Source organism: Fringilla coelebs (assembly GCF_963513975.1).
Source record: "Fringilla coelebs genome assembly, chromosome: 2".
In the NCBI taxonomy this organism is placed as follows: Eukaryota; Metazoa; Chordata; class Aves; order Passeriformes; family Fringillidae; genus Fringilla; species Fringilla coelebs.
In genome coordinates, this window is record NC_140029.1 from 113345186 (window position 1) to 113363146 (window position 17961).

A 17961-nucleotide genomic window follows, 5' to 3' on the forward strand; every position below is an offset into this window, starting at 1 on the left:
CTAGACTACAGTTCATATAAATATTAAATCATTCTTGTCCTGCTCTCAAAAAGCTGTCCATTCTCAGTTTAATTTCTGTAGTGAAACTTTCCATTAGTTGGTGGAAAGTGAACTAAGGTGACCAAAGAAAGGTTGTTTTTGTTTACTTACTCCCAACACATCACTAATCGTTGCTTTGTGAAGAGAAAATACAAATAGGGATACTGAAAAGAAAAAAAAGCCCTTTTTTTTCGGAAAAGTGGGGCTGCAAGCCAAATAAACTTTCTAGGCCTCTGTTCTCTCTTTAACATAATGCATTTGACCATAACCATGTATTTAACTTTCTGCTATTATTCTATTTTTTGGCATTTTGTCAACCAAAACTACCTTTCATTGCCCTTAGAAAGTGCTCCTGTGCCTAAATTTGTCTTCACTGAAGAAGTTCTGTTGTTTTTCTGACTAACCTTAACTCTGCGGACATAACACGTGATGAGAATTTTAAAAAACCCTGCTAAATACAACAGTACTACCCATAAAGACAAAAATATGATAGCAGTGAAAAACATGCCTCAACACTCTATAAAGATTCAAGCTTTACTCTTACACAAAATTTATCTCATTGCTTGTGATTAATTTGATAATCCTTTACTTTATTGTATATTCATAACTTTAAAATACATGCAGGAAGTGACAGTACTCCAAGGGAAGCTAGAGATATAAAATTTAATAATCACAGATTATAAATGATCTCTAGCTCAGGCAACGAGGTTGTAGATTCAGGATGATTCCCATGAGAAGGGAATATTCAGATCAAAGCCACTGCAGTAACTCTTACCCTGTTATCCTGGCTCTTCTGCAGCAGTCAAAGCAAAAAATCCTTCAAATTAATAAACAGTCTTCAGTATATAAAACAAAAAAAAAAATATGAAGAACAAAACATTTTCCCCCAGGAAATTTCCTGCACTGACCCAAGTGGGGAAAAAAGTTTGATTGTTTTCATCTACATCAAGCACTGATTGTATATTGCAGATAAATCAGCAAGACTTGTGATGAAGTCAGATTTCTCATGGCACTGCTACCCAAAATACATTACAGAGAATTAGATTTTTTACTGAGGTGGTTTGCTGCGTGCTTGTCTTAACATACATCTATTCCACGAATGACTAAAGATATACATCATTCTGGATGTGAGTACTTCAGGAGAACTTCTCCATTGCATTTTTTTTTTTCTCTCTTCGAGAAATGTGTAAAATTTCATAGAAGCTCAGCTTTCTTTTCCAATTGCTTTGGATGTGTTTTATTTTTAGAAGCAAAGGGAAAAAACGCCACAGCAAAAGGGCTTTGGAAATTTAAAGCTGGGGTAGGGCACTGAAGGGACAAATTCAAACATTGGGTTTTAGTGAGCAGCACAAAGATTGGAGCAAATTCCAAAACGTGCTGTAAGCTCAGAATAGGGAACTGTCCAGCTCAAGTGGGCCAAAGAATCCTAGAGGACGTCTGGCCCACTGTATGGGCACATACAATCCTAGAGGAAAGTGGATCTGTATGTGCATCTCATGTTCATATACAGTCATGACTGTATATATAAAATTCAAGTGTCTGCACATTGTAGAACTAACTAGCTCAGAACTACAGCTGCTGAAACAGTCCTGCTATATTCCATCATGGAAAACTGAAATACTGGAAAAACAGCATGTGTTTTTGGAAGGCTTCTCTTCAGAATCCTGCTCCTAAGGCTATGTCTGTGCCAGCACAGAGCCAGGGCTGGGCAGCGGCTCACAACTGCTTTTTTCCCTTATTGTTCACATCTGTGATTATTCTGAAACAAGCTGGTTACACAAGGCTGGGCCCTTGAAAAATTTAAACATTAAAATATTTTTATAATTAATTTGTTTTTTAATTTTAAGCTTCACTTCAAAAGAAATTGCTATACCTTTAAATATCGACACATTTAAGTGTTTTTGTAAGGTAAAGTCTCAAGCACTTCCACTATACAAGTAAAAAACAATAAAAACAAAACCAAAGCCAAACAAAACAAAACAAAAGAAAAAAAAACCAAAGCAAAACCCAACAACAAACCCACAAAAACTCCCAAACCAACCAAACAAAAAACCCTACCCTGACATAAAAAAAAAAGACTGCCAAAGGAAGAACCTCATTAGTTTCTGGATTTACAGACTAAAACCTACTCATTCCCCAGTCAGAGACTCAGGTAAGAGAAAGTATTTAAAACAGCTTTGTGGAGACACCCATTTCCAAAGCCAGAGCACAGATCCTGGTTTATTTAATAGCTTAGACAAAACTTCATTAGCTGGGCATGAAGTGCCTGTTTTGAATTTACATGTAGACATCTTATTTGCTTTTAAGTGGTTTGAAAATATTAATTTGTGCTGGCTGCAGAATGCAATTTGGTACAAAGACCTCAGAGAGCTTTTTCTCCTGGGACTGGTGTATTCACAGAAGCAAGGCTGTGCAGAAATACAAGCAGAGTTTCTGACAGCACTTAGGTCTAGGGATTTTTTCTCCTTATATAAATTCTGCCCTTACACAGTACCTGTTGGTGTGGATTTGGTGCTGCACTGAATTGGCTTGACCATTTGTGGCTCAGGTGCTGGCTTTGTTGGATTTTGTCAAAAATCTCCACAGTTTTGCACCAAATGGCAGCATAAAGAGTCCCCCAAGACCTTCACTCGCAGGTGAAGCTCATGGTCCCTGTTCATTGCCATAAATCAAATACTTCCTCACACAGACTAGTACTGTTAGCAGTTATGGCAATTCCTACACTTGATTTTATCCAGGGGAATTCTAATATTTGCGCTTCTATGAGGAAAAGAACAAAGCACATGGGATTTCATCAGTCTCTTTAGTTTTCCTTAACAGATGCAAAGCTCAGTTTCAGCAGTGGGTGTTCCATCAGGACGGCAGAAAACCTGAAGTCAAATGACTCTGGGCAGTAAGAGCAGAGGGAAAGAAACTGAAACAAGAACAGCAAAAGCAAGACAAATCTTGATGCAACCACATGGGCAGTGAAAGCAATTGCCCTTAGTTATTTTGTCATGGAATGAAAAGCTAAAGCTAATCCCCTTAGCTTTCCCACGTGGAAGTGGAATCCAAAACTAATCCTTTTACAGTAGCTATACCACATGAAATGGGGTGTTTAAACAAATCCCCTTAATCATCATGGCAAGAATCAGGGAGCTAAAGTCAATCCTCTCAGTAGCCTACATGAAAAAGGGAAGCAAAGCAATCTCCTTAGTTATGCTACTGTTAATAATGAACTCTATCAAGCCTTTAAATATTTTGATATAAAATCATTAGTAGCATTCTTCTGGCATGCCAAGAACCAATGGGACAATGTGATAATACCTAGGATACAACATTTCTATCCAATTTTTTATGGAAGAAAAATTCTACTGCTCACCACTTGACAACCTATTGGTCATAGGCATAATGCAAGAATATCCATATATCCATAAGCTGAGAGGGAAAATAAAATGTTCAAGTTCTTCCTTAAGAAAATTAAGAAATTGGGAGTATTCCTTAAAGCATGGAAAGTTGATGGAAAGTACTAGCAGACATGGGGAGAAATCACTGAAGAAGGCCATATTGAGCATATAATCACATTATTCAGCTGTTGTGTCTGCTAACTTTAACCTTTTTTTTTTTTTTTTTTTACTTCCTCTACAATATGCCCGGCTTTTAACGCTACTAGGAAATCTGAAAGAAACATTTATTGGACTTCTTAAAAGACAAAACAAAAGGTAAAAGGTCAGGTAGAACACCTGTGCTCTTCAAATACTGCTCTACATCTCAACAGCACTTGTGATCTTTCACTCTATTTCTGCAAGTTCTGCATTATATTTTAAACTCCTAGGACAGGATTCTTTTGATTAAATAAAATAGCAGAGGATTATCCTCCTAAATCAAAAATACAGTTACAAATTATTATTCATAAATACATAGATTTATGATACTAGGTTCCTTTCTACTTTGTTCTCCATGGAGTTATGATTATTAAAAATAATTCTTATTAGCAATAATTCCTTATTAGCAACCAATAGACATATATACAAACTATCTATTTTCCATTTTTTGAAGTAGATTGGTAGGATTATGTGAAGAGTATCCAATTCTGCTAGGATTGCTTACATGAATCCATAATCCATGTGGTAAAGGCTCTGTACACACCTGGATGCGTTTGCAGGATATTAAATCATGTGAAAATTACTGTCTGAAGTGTATCTTCTAAAATCTGAAGTTTAAAATTCTCTAGATTTTGGACTAGCAATTGCTGCACAATTTATTTAGTTAACTGCTCTTCAGAGAAGAGTTTTCAAGCTCAAATGCTGTACCAGAGGTTTGGACATTTACTGGCAGAATGCGCAAAGCAGAGGAGAATTTGTTCAACTTTCAGTCCAGCTGAAGTATTTTTTCTTACTTGGTGAGAATTCCAGTGGAGCAGAAGAACTATTTGGATACTGTATTTTCATCCTGGCAATGGTTAAAACTCCTGGTACCCACAAACAGCCTATAATCCTATCGCTTAAAACACCATGAGAACATAAATGACTTACTGCAATTTGCAAAAGGGACGCTGTGTGCCTAAGTATGTAAAAGAGGCTTAGAGAATGCCTCAAGCTTGATAATCGGGTTACTTCTCTGTAATTTTAAAAATTCATTCCATGTATTTAAACATCTGTAAAAGGTTCAAAAGTAAAGTTGGCATGGTTTGGGGTTTTTTTTTTTTTTGCTTTCTTTTCTGTTAAGTCTAAGTAAGACTTCCAGTATAAGGTCAGGCTACTGCAAATCCTTAAGAAAATATTAATTCTTTTGTTTTTCATTATAAATAGGAGATCCACTTTTAGAATAGAAATTATTCCTGGCACTGATCAAAAGAAAGCAGCACTTTGGTTAGAATTTCCCTAAATTACTGAACACAGCATCTGAGTAAAAAGCAGCACCTGGTCATGAGACAGTGATGCATCTTCTGTTGCAGCCAATTTTACCTTTCCTCTTTGAAAAAAAAAAAAATTATGGCTTAGGAACAATTCAGAGAGATTTCTTTTCAGAATACCTAGATATTTATCACCTACTTTAGCATTTATGAGACCATTTCCTAAGCACACAGGAATTTCAAAGGGTATTTCCCAAGAGTTCAATGCAGCAGTTCTGAAGTCTCTGAAAATACTATGGTTCAGATAAAGAGGTGTTCAGTATGCACCTGGTATTTCCATAAATATTGCTTTTCTCCCACTTTATTTTGTTCTGACTTTTCCTTGATTTTTTTACTGAGGGCACTACTCAGTTTGTCATTCTTTCTTCCTCCATGAGTCGGCACAGTGAAGGCTGAATTATAACAGAAATTATTTCATTTATTTTGGAATATACATACGAGTGAATTTTTTGAATTTCAAAATATTTGCATGACAGAAACCATAAAATTCTGGAATCCAACACTGCTGAAAAGACACCAAACAGAAAATTAAATCAACCATTCTTCTTCCTTTGACCCACTGTGTTTTCCTTCTCAAACACAATTCTTTCTATATTAAAAAAAAAGGCAAGAATGTCTTATTTTTCACCTTCTTTTTTTTTTCCTTACTGCCCACTTTGGTAAGCCAAAATATTGTAAACTTGTGATTGCAAGAGATGAATGCGCAGCCTACGCAAACTTAAAAGCTGGTTTTTGTGCACTGAGTGCATCAATGTGCAACCCATACACAGTACTCTTATTTATTTAAATTTCCAACCAGTCTATTTTTTTAAAAAAAGAATACAGAATTAGCATTTATTCTGTGGGCCTGCAGAACTAAAAAAACTTAAATGCTTACTGTGCTCCACCAGTCAGAATGGTTCTCAAACATAAAATGAGAAACACAACAGAAAATAGAAATACTGCTACTGCCACTCTTTGCCCTCCTTTGCTATATAATATACAATACACATTGAAAAATAATCAATATATACAATAAATTTTGCCTTTACTAGGAGTATGTATGTACATAAGACTATTTAAATTAAACAGGAATGGAAAATTAATGCAAAAAAAATATGCAACATTACTATCATCAAGTTCAGATTTACCACATAATAACACTAAAAATACAATAAATTGCATTTGGTCGAGCAGTTCAGAGACTGCTTCTAATGATGCACTATTACAGATTATATATTAGCTGAAAGTATATGGCTGTTCTGTACTGGAGCATACAAATTTGTTCATAATCCTCCTCCATTGTATCTGCTTCCCTCTAAGTGGTTTGTAGGCTTGTATTTAACTTTAGTGGGTTTTTTTGGTGGGCTTTTTTCTGGGAGGTTGGGGGTTTTTCGGGGGGGGGGGGAGTTTGTTTTGTTTTGTTTTTCATTTATGACATCTCATTATTTAGGCTAGGAATGGTTTAGATCTGGCAAGTGGCAAGCACCAGTGGGCCCAAAAGAAGAACACAACTATGTATTTAGTCCAGCCTCTGTGAGATCTGCAACTAGATGTTCCACACAAAAATAATCAGGATACTTCTTAAGTGTATGTACCAAAAAAAACCTGAGGGTGACAAATACTATTGCATTACAGCGCCTAGCAAATTTTTGAATTTATCTATTTCTGATGGACTGTGCTACCGTGACTCTGCATCCACCTAGCAGAGTCTTAAATTCCCAGCACAGCCGCAGCTAATTCTGTGGCTCCAGGGTTTTCCAAGAAAATTAAGATTTTTGCCATTTTACCAGGAAATACAGGCAAACCCAAAAATTTAGACATGCACCAATCGACCTGGACACTGACAGTTTCTAGGACATTCAGTTTTCAAGAAAAGCCTTTATGGTCTAAGAAATGCTCCTAAAAAAACCATTGAAACTAGCCTCTCACAAGCAAGTTATCCCATATGAGCAACTAAAACTCCTTTAAAAAAGCCATTTAACTAGATCATGGATATACTTAATTGTTTAATCTCTGCATGGAAATTAATCTCAAAAAACTTACCCATATATTTAACATTTTTCCTCAAATAATGACTTGACTGTCAAAAAGGATTCTAAATATGGCATTGCAGAGGATGGTATCTGATTATGCCCAAATTACAGCACAAATACGTGAGTACTAATATTTTTTCTTAATGTCATCTCTGTAAATTCCCCATATTGTGTGAAAATCTGATTAGCTTCCTTCCCTTCATCCCTGTCAGATGTTCTGACAGCTAAATCCCTACCTTCTATTAAATTTATTATTAAAACCACAGCCTCTGTAACACCTCTGACATTCTGCTGGTGAACTTTTACAGATGTAGCCTTACCACAACTGAACTGCTTAGGGGTAAAAGAACTTAGACTTTTGGATGCTTTATTTTTTTTTATGCTCAAAAAATGTCCTCAGTTCTTAGTTAAAACTTCTTGCTACTTCTGCAACATCTCCCCACACAGCTGCAGTTCTCTGTTCCACAGACTGCTCATAGTGTCCCCGGGTGGGCAAGGAGGCCGATGGAATCCTGAGCTGAAGCAAGAATAGTGTGGCCAGCAGGAGCAGGGCAGGGATTGTCCCTCTATACCTGGCACTGGTGATATCACAATTTGAATCTTGTGCCCAGTTTTGGGCCCCTCAGGACAAGAAGGACATTGAGGGGCCGGAATGTGTCCAGAGAAGGGAATGGAGCTGGGGAAGGGTCTGAAGTGGTATGAGAAGCCACTGAGGGAGCTGGCGGGAGGGGGGTTCATCCTCGAGAAAATGAGTCTCAGGAGGAATTTTATCACTCTCTACAACCACTTGAAAGGACGGGGTAGCCAGGCAGGGCTCAGGCTCTTCGCCCAGGGACCAAGTGGCATGACAAGAGGAAATGGCCTGAAGTTGCATCAGAGGAGGTTTAGACTGGATATGAGGATTTTTTTTTTCATGGAAAAGGTTACCAAGCATGGGAACAGGCTGTCCAGGGACAGAGCTGAGTCCTCAGCCCTGGGGATGTGCAAAGACAAGTCAATGTGGCACTTACGGACATGGCCTAGTGAGGAACTTGGCAGGGTTAATTTGCAGTCAGACTCAGTGATCCAAATCATTTCCTACCCAAATGATTCTGTGATTTGTTTGGAAGAAACGTGAAATACTTTCAGATAGAAGTCTTTTTATGGTGTTGCTGTTTTATCCTGGTAACTTTCACACAACTTGAATTTTAATAATGTTTACTGTATCTCTCTGGGACAGTTAATTTCTTTCCAGCTGCCCTTCGGTGCTATGTTTATACTGGTGACCAAAACAGTGCTGAGAAAACACCATTGTTTTATTATGTTAAGTATATAAACTTCCTTATGCATCTATAAATACAGTTCAAAGACAGACTATTTAAGGAAATGAATAGTTAAAAATGTTAAGTATTGTAGAAGAATGTTCCAAGATATATTCCCCCCATCACTTTCTGAGATATTTAAAAGATGAAGGTGAAAATGGATGCAGCTCCATTGAAAGAAATGTTTGCAGGCCGGCACAGGAAAACATCAGCGCCATCTGTGACAAACAATACCAAGCCATTAGAAACTCTTATTACTATAAACTACAGAAATGCCTCCTAATTAGGTAAGAATCAGCTAAAAAATAAATTGTTGATGAATGCATTTACTGTAAAACAATTATTTTAACAGAGAGGGTAATATAAACAGTCTGGTAGGGAAAAAACATCAGTACTTTGACAAGATTATTCTCAAAAGATTCATAATACAGGAAGAACAGTAATACTGTATATTAGCAACTGTTATTATAAAAGAATTAAAATTCCTTATAGAAACAATGTATTCAAACCAAAATTGTTTCCCTAGATAGATCAATAGGTAAATTACCAATTGACAAGGAAACTGTTCAAATAATTGTGGAAACTAAAGTAGTTTCATCACTCACAGTGCTGTCAAATAATTTAGAGGACTTCTAGTAGGTTCTTTACTGCTGAGGCCATACATTGTGTCTACTATGACAAGTCAAAATAGCTTTTATAAGTCTTTTCCACATGTAAATGCCTCACAGCTTTGTGCTGTGAGTCACCTTTCCCTCCTTTTAAGCTGATTTCTGAAGTGGCTACGCACAAGTTGGGCTTGTTCAGCCTGAAGAAGAGAAGGCTGTGGGGGGACTTAAGAACACCTTCCAGAGCCTAAAGAGAGCCACAAGAGAGCTGGAGAGGGACTCTTCACAACAGCATGGAGTGATGTGATGAGAGCTAATGGCTCTACACTGAAAGAGAGGAGGTTTAGATTGGATATTGGGAAGAAATTATTTCCTGCGTGGGTGCTGAGGCCCTGGCAAAGGTTGCCCAGAAAAGCTGTGGCTGCCCTATCCCTGAAAGTGTTCAAGGGCAGACTGGGTGGTCTGAGGTTTGAGCAGTGCGGTCCTGTGGCATCCTGTCCACAGCAGGGAGCTGGAGCTGGACGATCTTTGAGCTTCATTCTAACCCAAACCATTTTATGATTCTATGGCAGAAATTTATCAGGACTGGACATGCCTTTATGGCAACAGTCTCCAAACCACAGCTTCTGAGCAAACTCTGCTCCAAAACTGTGTTGTAATGATTAATGTAAAGGGAAATTAATAAGAATTTTTTAAAGTTATGTTGAAGACAGAAGGAAAAAATCCCACGAACTGCAGTTGAATAAGGAATGTTATTTTATTAGTATTTCTGCTAATGTGTAAAGAAAGGTTCTGGACCACTGCATTTCAGTTGCACTTTCAGATTTTTTTAATTTCTTCCCTAGCTCCTAACTGTGTCCCCAAGGTCAGCAAACTGACTTTGGTTAGACTGCTGAATTTTACTTCACATGCACTTGAGACTGCCCACTAGCTCGCATCCACATCCTCTTCTGAAACATATGAACTTGTGTCTCCCCATATTTTGTACCTATCAAAAAAACCCCAAACCTCTGTTCTGTATTTTCAAGGTTATGGAGTGAACAGTTTTGTGAGTAAAGATCTCCTTTCAGAGGGCATGCTTTTTCATAAATCAATCGGTCATTTTGAACTACAGCCCAAAGAACAGAGGAAGTATCAGATGTGTCCATTATTAAGGCAGAAATTTTAGACAGCCCATCACTGAGAAGCTACACTGGAACTCAGTCAACAAAAGTTGATGCTATTGACCTCAGAGATAATGTTTTATGCTGCATTTTTAGGGCTCTAAGCACTAAATTTATTACCTGTTAAAAATACAAGGAAAAAATCTGACGCACAAAAAAAACACATTTAAAAGAAAAAACTATTGCATTCTCATTCTTCAGGAAAGATAAACAAATAACTGGGAAGAAAATTTAAAAACAAAATCACATATTATATTCGCAAGACATGAATAACACAGTTATCACTGCAGCTCAATGATGACTGAAACTGCTGAAAGTTTACAAATATTATGTAATGAATCTACTATAAATAAAAAGTCTGGGAAGCAAAGATTAAGGTTCTGCAAGTTCCAAAAGAACATCCCTATTTTTTTATCCCTTCACCCTGGCCTGTTAGTTTAAAATCTCTGAGGCATACTCAATAATACCCAAATCCCAAGCATTATTATTTCAGTTGCTCTTCAATTTAATGAAAACATTCGTTATTACAGAGTGTGTCAGCAAATTAATGATTTCTCGTAATGTGTCAGGCTCAGGAAAACCCAGCATCCCATCCTCCTAACATCAAAAATGTTAAGCAGAGCAGTAATCATATGTCAATGACATTTTTCTAACACACATAAACACTACACAAACACTTAGAAAAAGGTTTGATTAAAGTAACACATTAGATTTCAGTAGTATCTGAACAATTTCTTTCAAAAAACAGCAACAATACAAAATCTGTCACTCTCAGAAAACAAGAAAATCCTAATGTGCCCATCATGGGACAAAACAGATTCTTATCTCTGCAGTGATAATCTCAATCACACCAATGCTTGCACCATATTCTGGATTATATTAGGATACAAGAGTAACTCAGATTAGGTAGCACTGTGGACATAAATCACCATCCCTAGAAGTGTTCAAGAAGTGTGTGACTGTGGCATCTGGGGATGTGGTGAACACGGTGGTCTTGGGTTAACAGCAGAAGTCAGTGATCTGAAAGGTCTTTTCCAATACAAATAATTCCATGATTTTATGCTACAAATCACTTTTCTCCCCAATATTTGCTCTAACTCCTTTTTTTCCCAAACCACTTTGTACATTTTTGGGAAATATTTTACTAACTTAATCCCAGGTTCTTACTGAAATGTAAACTCCTTTCTGTATTCCAGTAAGTGCTGCCAGTTCTTAATATACAGCAGAGGTCCTAAGACACCCAAATTCCTTAAGAGGCTGCAAAACTATTGTTTAGGGTATGTATGAGGAGCCAAAAATTACATGTTATAATAGCTGTGGTTTAAATTACCTTGGAGTGCACATGTTTTTGTGTTGTATACTGTGGCTATTTTGGAGTACCTAGAGCTTTTAAGAATTTACACAATAACTGCAATTATATCTTTTGTCCTTTCCAAATTTACCATCTACTTCAGTGGAGCTCATCCCAGTGCTCAAGCAAAACATTCCTCACTGGATTTTCTCATCATGGTAGATGACAGTCCTTACTTTTTGCTAGAGTAAAAATGCCTTGGTTCATTTCTCATTGTGGTGTATGACAGTATTTACTTTGGCTGGGATTTTAAAAGGAAAAAAACTTTCAGAATTATAACTCGGATTGCATGGGACCGCATACAAAATGTAAAACACAGAAGTATCTGTGAGAGATGGAAATTATGCCTAGGAATACAAAGAAAAAGAGTAATCCATAAAGTTGAAAACAGGCTGAGATTAAGAAATGTCATATGGCTTGAAATCCCCGAAGGCAAAGACACAGAAGGCATTTTACAAAAATGGATTATTAAGGTGCTGAGGGTAGACAGTTTCTACTTCCTTCAGGAACAGAACATGGCAAATAAAATGACTGAAAATGGAACAAGATGTTTCTCTCAGAAAAACAGTATTTTCTGAGCTCATTTCAGAGAAGCGAGTAATTATATGCCTCATACACAAGAATCAGGAGATAATGCAAGCTAGTATAAAAATAAGTGATACACAGTATGTACACTGACATCAGAACTACAAGTTGATGCAGAACATGATAAATGCTCCAGAATAGTGCATCTTACTTTAAAAGTGAAACGCCAAATGCCCCTGAAACTCTGTGACATGCATTAGCTGAGTGGAAAGAAAAAAAACCAGGTTCTGAAAGTGCAGCCACTGGCAAAGCACTGATGGTTGAACTTTAAAGAGTAAAAATGCTGCTCTACCCCATGCTCACTGTCCCCAAGGATAACAGACACTATTAATGTTTTCACTTTTCTGATTTAGGCAATCTGATGCCATATTATCAAATGCTAAAGTCCATACTAGTTCTTACTTAAACCATAAAATTTTTGTTCCAATTTACAAAACAGAAAATTATTTTTCCTTTTATTTCACAAAAAAAAAAAAAAAGATTGTAACACATTCCTGCAGAATAGGAATTTTTTAATATGAACTTTATGATGTATAACAGTCAGAATTGGATTTAAAGATAGATACTTAGTATTCAGAAAAGCAAGAGAAGAACATAACAATGTTTACTCTTGTCATTCTTGCATCTGTAATTCCAATTCACAACACAGACAGCTCAGTCCCAAGAACAACAAAAATATTTCAGACAAGTCTATATTGCAAGAATATCCACCCATTCACTTCAAAAGTGTCAGAATGCAAAAATCCAGAGCAAAAAAACCAAAAGGGTGAGAGACTTACCCCATTTAAGGGAAATGTTTTCCATCCTAGTTCTCCGAGGGCAGTGGTAGTATCAAGTAACACAACTGAAAATGGAAAAAGAAATGGTGTTTGTGGTATTGCTTGGATTATACACAGCAGAATATTAAAACAGGAAGGACTGAACTTGCCATGTTAACCAGGTTCATTTGGGTTTTCATGCCTCACATTTCATACCTAAAAAAGTCTCAAAATTGATAAAAACCCCTAAATCTTTTGCAGAAATCATTGCCAAATCACAGTATACTACTGATATTTAACCATTAAAAGATGCCTGATCAAACATGCACATTTCTGCAATCCCTTGCCTGGAAAACTGGAAAATCTGCAGCCTTAGCCTTTATTAAAGCTAATAAAAGACACAGCTTAAAAGTAAGATTTTTTTTTTATGAAACCCATAAACTTCCCAGAAATAAATTTATACAATTTACAAATTGAGAACACAGAAAGACAAACAGATTCAGTTTCTCTCTTGGATGGAGTACCACAGCGTTAATATCTGTTGCATATATTTTGCATCACTTCTGTAACATTCATGTTGGTTTTTTTGATATAAGATAGAATGTGTTTCATTGTATATTACCAAATGTTTCTGCATGATTTTAATGTTAAATTACAGTAACTTCCTTTTTCACTACCGTTCACTGATGCTAAACATAATATATACAGCATATGAGACATTTTACCCACAGGTACTACTGCCCTCTAATGGAATTGTTTCATCCGACCCTCTAATTTCAGAAATCTGAATTAGGATTTAAACACAAAATTAAGTATTATACAGGGCAGTTTATTTTAATTATTGAGTCGGTGTGTTTTGATTGCTGAGTTCCTCCTTACAGCCCACTAATTTCAGTCCTTATTTGAATGGTTAAATGATGGAGAAAAATAATTAAGCAATTAATTTAAAACATGACCCTACTATCTACACATTTGTGGGGTTTATATTGCTGTGTGCTATCTTCTACCTCTTGTTTGTCCAAATAATCAATGTACAGCTCTCTCTAGTGTGTTTATAGAGAGCAGCAGCAGAAGCCAGGTCATGTTTTTCTGCTTTATGGAAAAGGCACCTTGGCATGGACACTGAACTTGGAAGCTTATTAGAGGGAGCCTGACCCAGCATCTTCCCTTCTCTTTTGTACTAGTGACATTTAGAGCTCCTCTGCATTTGAATGGATGATGACTTTTAACCTGAAACTGAAGTTTGCTGTCTCGTCAACAGACTTACAGGCAAGTAAAAAGCTCAACATAAACCACATAAAAGCTTAATGGTTTATGTGAAGAAATAATGACATTTTTAAAATATATTCAACAAAGGGGAGTATTCTGCTCTTCACTTCTTCACCACTTCCCTGGATGAAGCTTTGTCAATAATATGAGTATACATTAGTAACTTTTTACAATCCCCATTTTACTTTAAAAAAAATCACTATACTCATTGAGACTATTGCTGTCTTTTATGTGATTTACAGCTGTCACAGTATTTTCTATTTGTGTCAGGCTACCATGCTCTTGTGGAAGGGTCAAAAAAAGCATCTTGTCATTTGACATTTGATGCAGCAGTTTCCTGTGTAAAACTTTTAAGTTGATAACTGGGGATCTGTTATCTCCAAAAAAAGCCATACAAACTGGTTTTACACATTCCTTTTTCATAGAGAGGACCAACTGTTCATCAGGTTTCTGCGAATACTTCAGTTCATCTTAGGTGTTTGTTTTCTTCTTTTCATCTCTCCCCCCCATCTTCTCTCCACCCAGAAAACATGGACTATTTGTTATGTGCTTTGTTTCCAGCTGAGTTTCAAGTTATATCTTGCTCTTTGTCAAGTGCTATTCCTACAGACCTGCAGGCAGGAATAAATTTTTCTCTGAGCAGCATTAATTAGGGGTTGAAGTGTCATTTCAGTTTTACAATTTTTGTGGTAGCAAGACTGCAATTTAATAAACATCATCCAGGTATTCAAAAATTAATACTTCTGTGGAACTAGACCCAAAATACAGAAAGGAAAACTAATTCATTTCTTCAGTGGAGCCTGAATTAATTAATTCCTTGTCTGAATTAATCAAGTACCACTTGAAGGCTCAAAGCTATACATTAAAAAAATTAAAAACTAGAGTAAATTCATCACTGAAAGTATATTAAGTGTAGATTTAGTTGAGCCATGATCTAATAATATTCCTCATATACATTTACCAAATGTTCCCCAATGAGTAACTGAGTTTTGTTAAAATACAATTTTTGATACAGTTGACATACCAAGGCTCTTGAATGCTCACATATTCTCACCTGTAGCTACCAAATCTGTAAGAACTGGAAAATTCAAATCAGTTGGAGAATTCTCCAACTGGAGGATTCAACCCACCAAATAAATACTAACCGGAACTGGAATGGTATCACCTTCAGGGTCAGAAATAAAAATCATAAAAATGAAAAGACTATCTTTCCAAAAGCAGTTGTGTTATAAGACATAAAATAATTATCTATCAAAAATGCGCAAATACTGAAATATCAAGTAAACCTTATGTTTATGCCAAAGAAACACAAACTCCAGCAAAGCTGTGGATTCAACAGAGTCTGCTATACAAATGAGGACATGGATGAAGCAATAAAATCCTTGAGCACTTCAGAGGTTTGGAGATACCTACATGCTAGACTTCAGTGTGAGACAGAGACACCCAAGCTGTCTTTAAACGAGGTGATTAAGAAGCAGCCTATCCCCAGCAGCACAGCCCTGATGGCAGACAAATCTGCACTACCAACTCACAGCTCTTATGGCAGAGAATCCCTATGCCAAAGAGCTCAAGGCTAAGAAGAATGCCAGCATGTAAACATCTGAATTACATACAGGAGTGAAGGCTTCCCCTCAGCCTGTAGGACAGGGAAAGTTTCAAAAGAACTGGAAATTCATATGCAAAAAGACTAAAAAAAGATGGTGGGCACTACTCCTATGATTCTTATAATGAGAAAATTCCCTAAAAAGCTAATGGGATCACAAAGTCATATTTATTGACCCTTGTCCCTACATTTACTTATTTATGCTTCTTTGTATGCCATAAAAAGCTCCATCCTTCTTAAAAAAATGAAAAGTGTCCATTATGGAAAAGCCATTAGCTGCCAGCATAAACAGAAGTGTGTCTGGAACTACTGCAGTGAATATTTTACGGGATAAGCTCTGAGTACACTGGTTGAGACTCAGCAATGTTATTGACATTTGTGACATCCAACCTCCACTTTTAGCAGGCACTTTTCTGAAGTGATGGCTCTAAAACTTGCACAGTGAACAAGAGTTTAGGTCTGCCAGTACAAAGTCATGTCACAATTCAAAATGAACTCAAAGACACTTTAAAAAAATGCTTTGGATAAAAAGAACTCAGATAGCACTTGAATGTCCTTTCTTAAATAACTGAACTGGGGATTCTAACACTTCCATAATAATATACGGACTTGAACATACATCTACAAGCCTATTGTTTAATTACCTGCACATTTCATTCTTAAAATTGTTGAGCTTTTTTTTCCAGCACATACTTTAATATATATTATTATTACTCATTATGTCATATTGAGCTACAGTTTCCTTTTTTTTGGACTCTATCTTACACTGCTATTATTAGACATTACAACTGAAATTAATCTTTTCAGAGGTTTTACCTGGTCCCAAGGAAACTGTTTTACCTAAAATTACAATGAGCAGAGCTCCAAGGACTGAAAGGGTGGAATTTTAATTTTCATTCCAAAATACTCTTTTAAAGATGAACATTGCCATCATGTCTGTACAACCAAGGAAAAAAGCCCTCCAAATATTCATTTCGCCAGTTTCTCATCTTCTTTTTTTTACACATCTCCAAACAAGGTATGTGTGAATTAACACAATTAATACAGGATTTGGGCCAAATTCATGGAATCACAGTCTGATATTGGATCACCCACTTTGATCTGCTCATTTTAAGCATTTCACTGTTACCTCTAGAGTGGGCAAGCCTAAGATTTGCAAGGAAAGCAGAGCAATACACAGACATTCATTTCTGAAGACAGTACTAATAATTCAGGAACATCTCGTCTGTACCACGTAAAAGTTTCAATATCTTCCAGCAAGGTAGGGAGACATTACAGATGACCCCCAGAAATGGGCAAAATTGGCAGCTTTTTTTGGTCCCGAGAACTTTATTATTGACTGCAAAATTTATATTTATAAGACAAAAACAGAGAGCTTTTGAAGTCTCTCACTTCCAGCCCTCAAGAGAGTTGTTGCTGTCTTCTGGAGTGTCTGTATTTCCTTTCAGGTTTTATGGTTTGTTTGGTTTTTTTTTTTTAATTTTTAAAAAGAGGATCAAATGCAGTATTCTGAAATCATTCCTTTTAGCAATATGTATTAAGAGTCCTGGCTATTTTTATATCCTATTTATATATCCAGGGTCACATTAGCCTATTTTTTTTTTCTGCAGCACTGCATTCATAGGCTGCTACTACTCTACGAGATCACTGTCCTGTATAGATTCACTCCTTTTCATAATTTTTTTATTTTCAGTTTAGGTTAAATTTCTGCTCTTGAATGTACAAAGAACCACTGGTTTATAGTAAAACAAATTTCATTTGCAAGGGCTGACCTTTACTAAGTGATAAAGGCTCCTCCCTGTCTGCACGTCCTCCTCCTTTTTTACTTACTGCTCTTTGGCAGGTATTGAGTTTATATTCATTCTAGAGTTACTAATGAAAAATGTTAGAATACTGGATTGTGTATAACGAGTATCTCAGATTCTGTGATTTAACAGTCACTAAAACTACTTTAAGGCTTCTTAGACCTCAGAGATTTTTTTTAAACCCATTTAGTAAAAAAAAATTAAGCTTTTTACTGTCTGAAGACTCTATCATATTCTGTTATATATAAAAAAACTCAACATAGTACTGCTGCGGCTTGTCTGCCTGAGGAAGACAGAAAGAAAATATGCAATATCCAAGTTACCTTGGTAATTAACGTGCAATCAACTGGGAAAAATTATTTAAATGCTTGGTTTTATGACTAGGCCTGTTTTCCATAAACCAAATAAACTGGCATTCATTATACCCGTATCAATAGAATCCTTTTCCATAATTTTCATTATTTTGCATTCAACAGCTATCTGGTTTAGGCAAGATTAATGAGATGCAGTAATAAAGTATGAGGAGCACCTGTCTAGATAGCAATTCTGCCAGGGAAGTGTGCAGGAGTCACA

At 36.4% G+C, this 17961-nt stretch overlaps 1 protein-coding gene across 2 annotated transcripts in view; it reads right to left on the bottom strand.

Moving 5' to 3' along the window:
• Positions 1-17961, bottom strand: part of EPHA6 (EPH receptor A6) — a gene marked incomplete at both ends in the record, with an annotated part of 367314 nt that overhangs the window by 327508 nt on the left and 21845 nt on the right. For both annotated transcript variants that reach the window (XM_084201421.1, XM_084201420.1), the window contains one exon: positions 12733-12797. In XM_084201421.1, coding sequence (XP_084057547.1) covers positions 12733-12797 — 65 coding nt within the window. The remainder of the gene's footprint in view (positions 1-12732; positions 12798-17961) is intronic.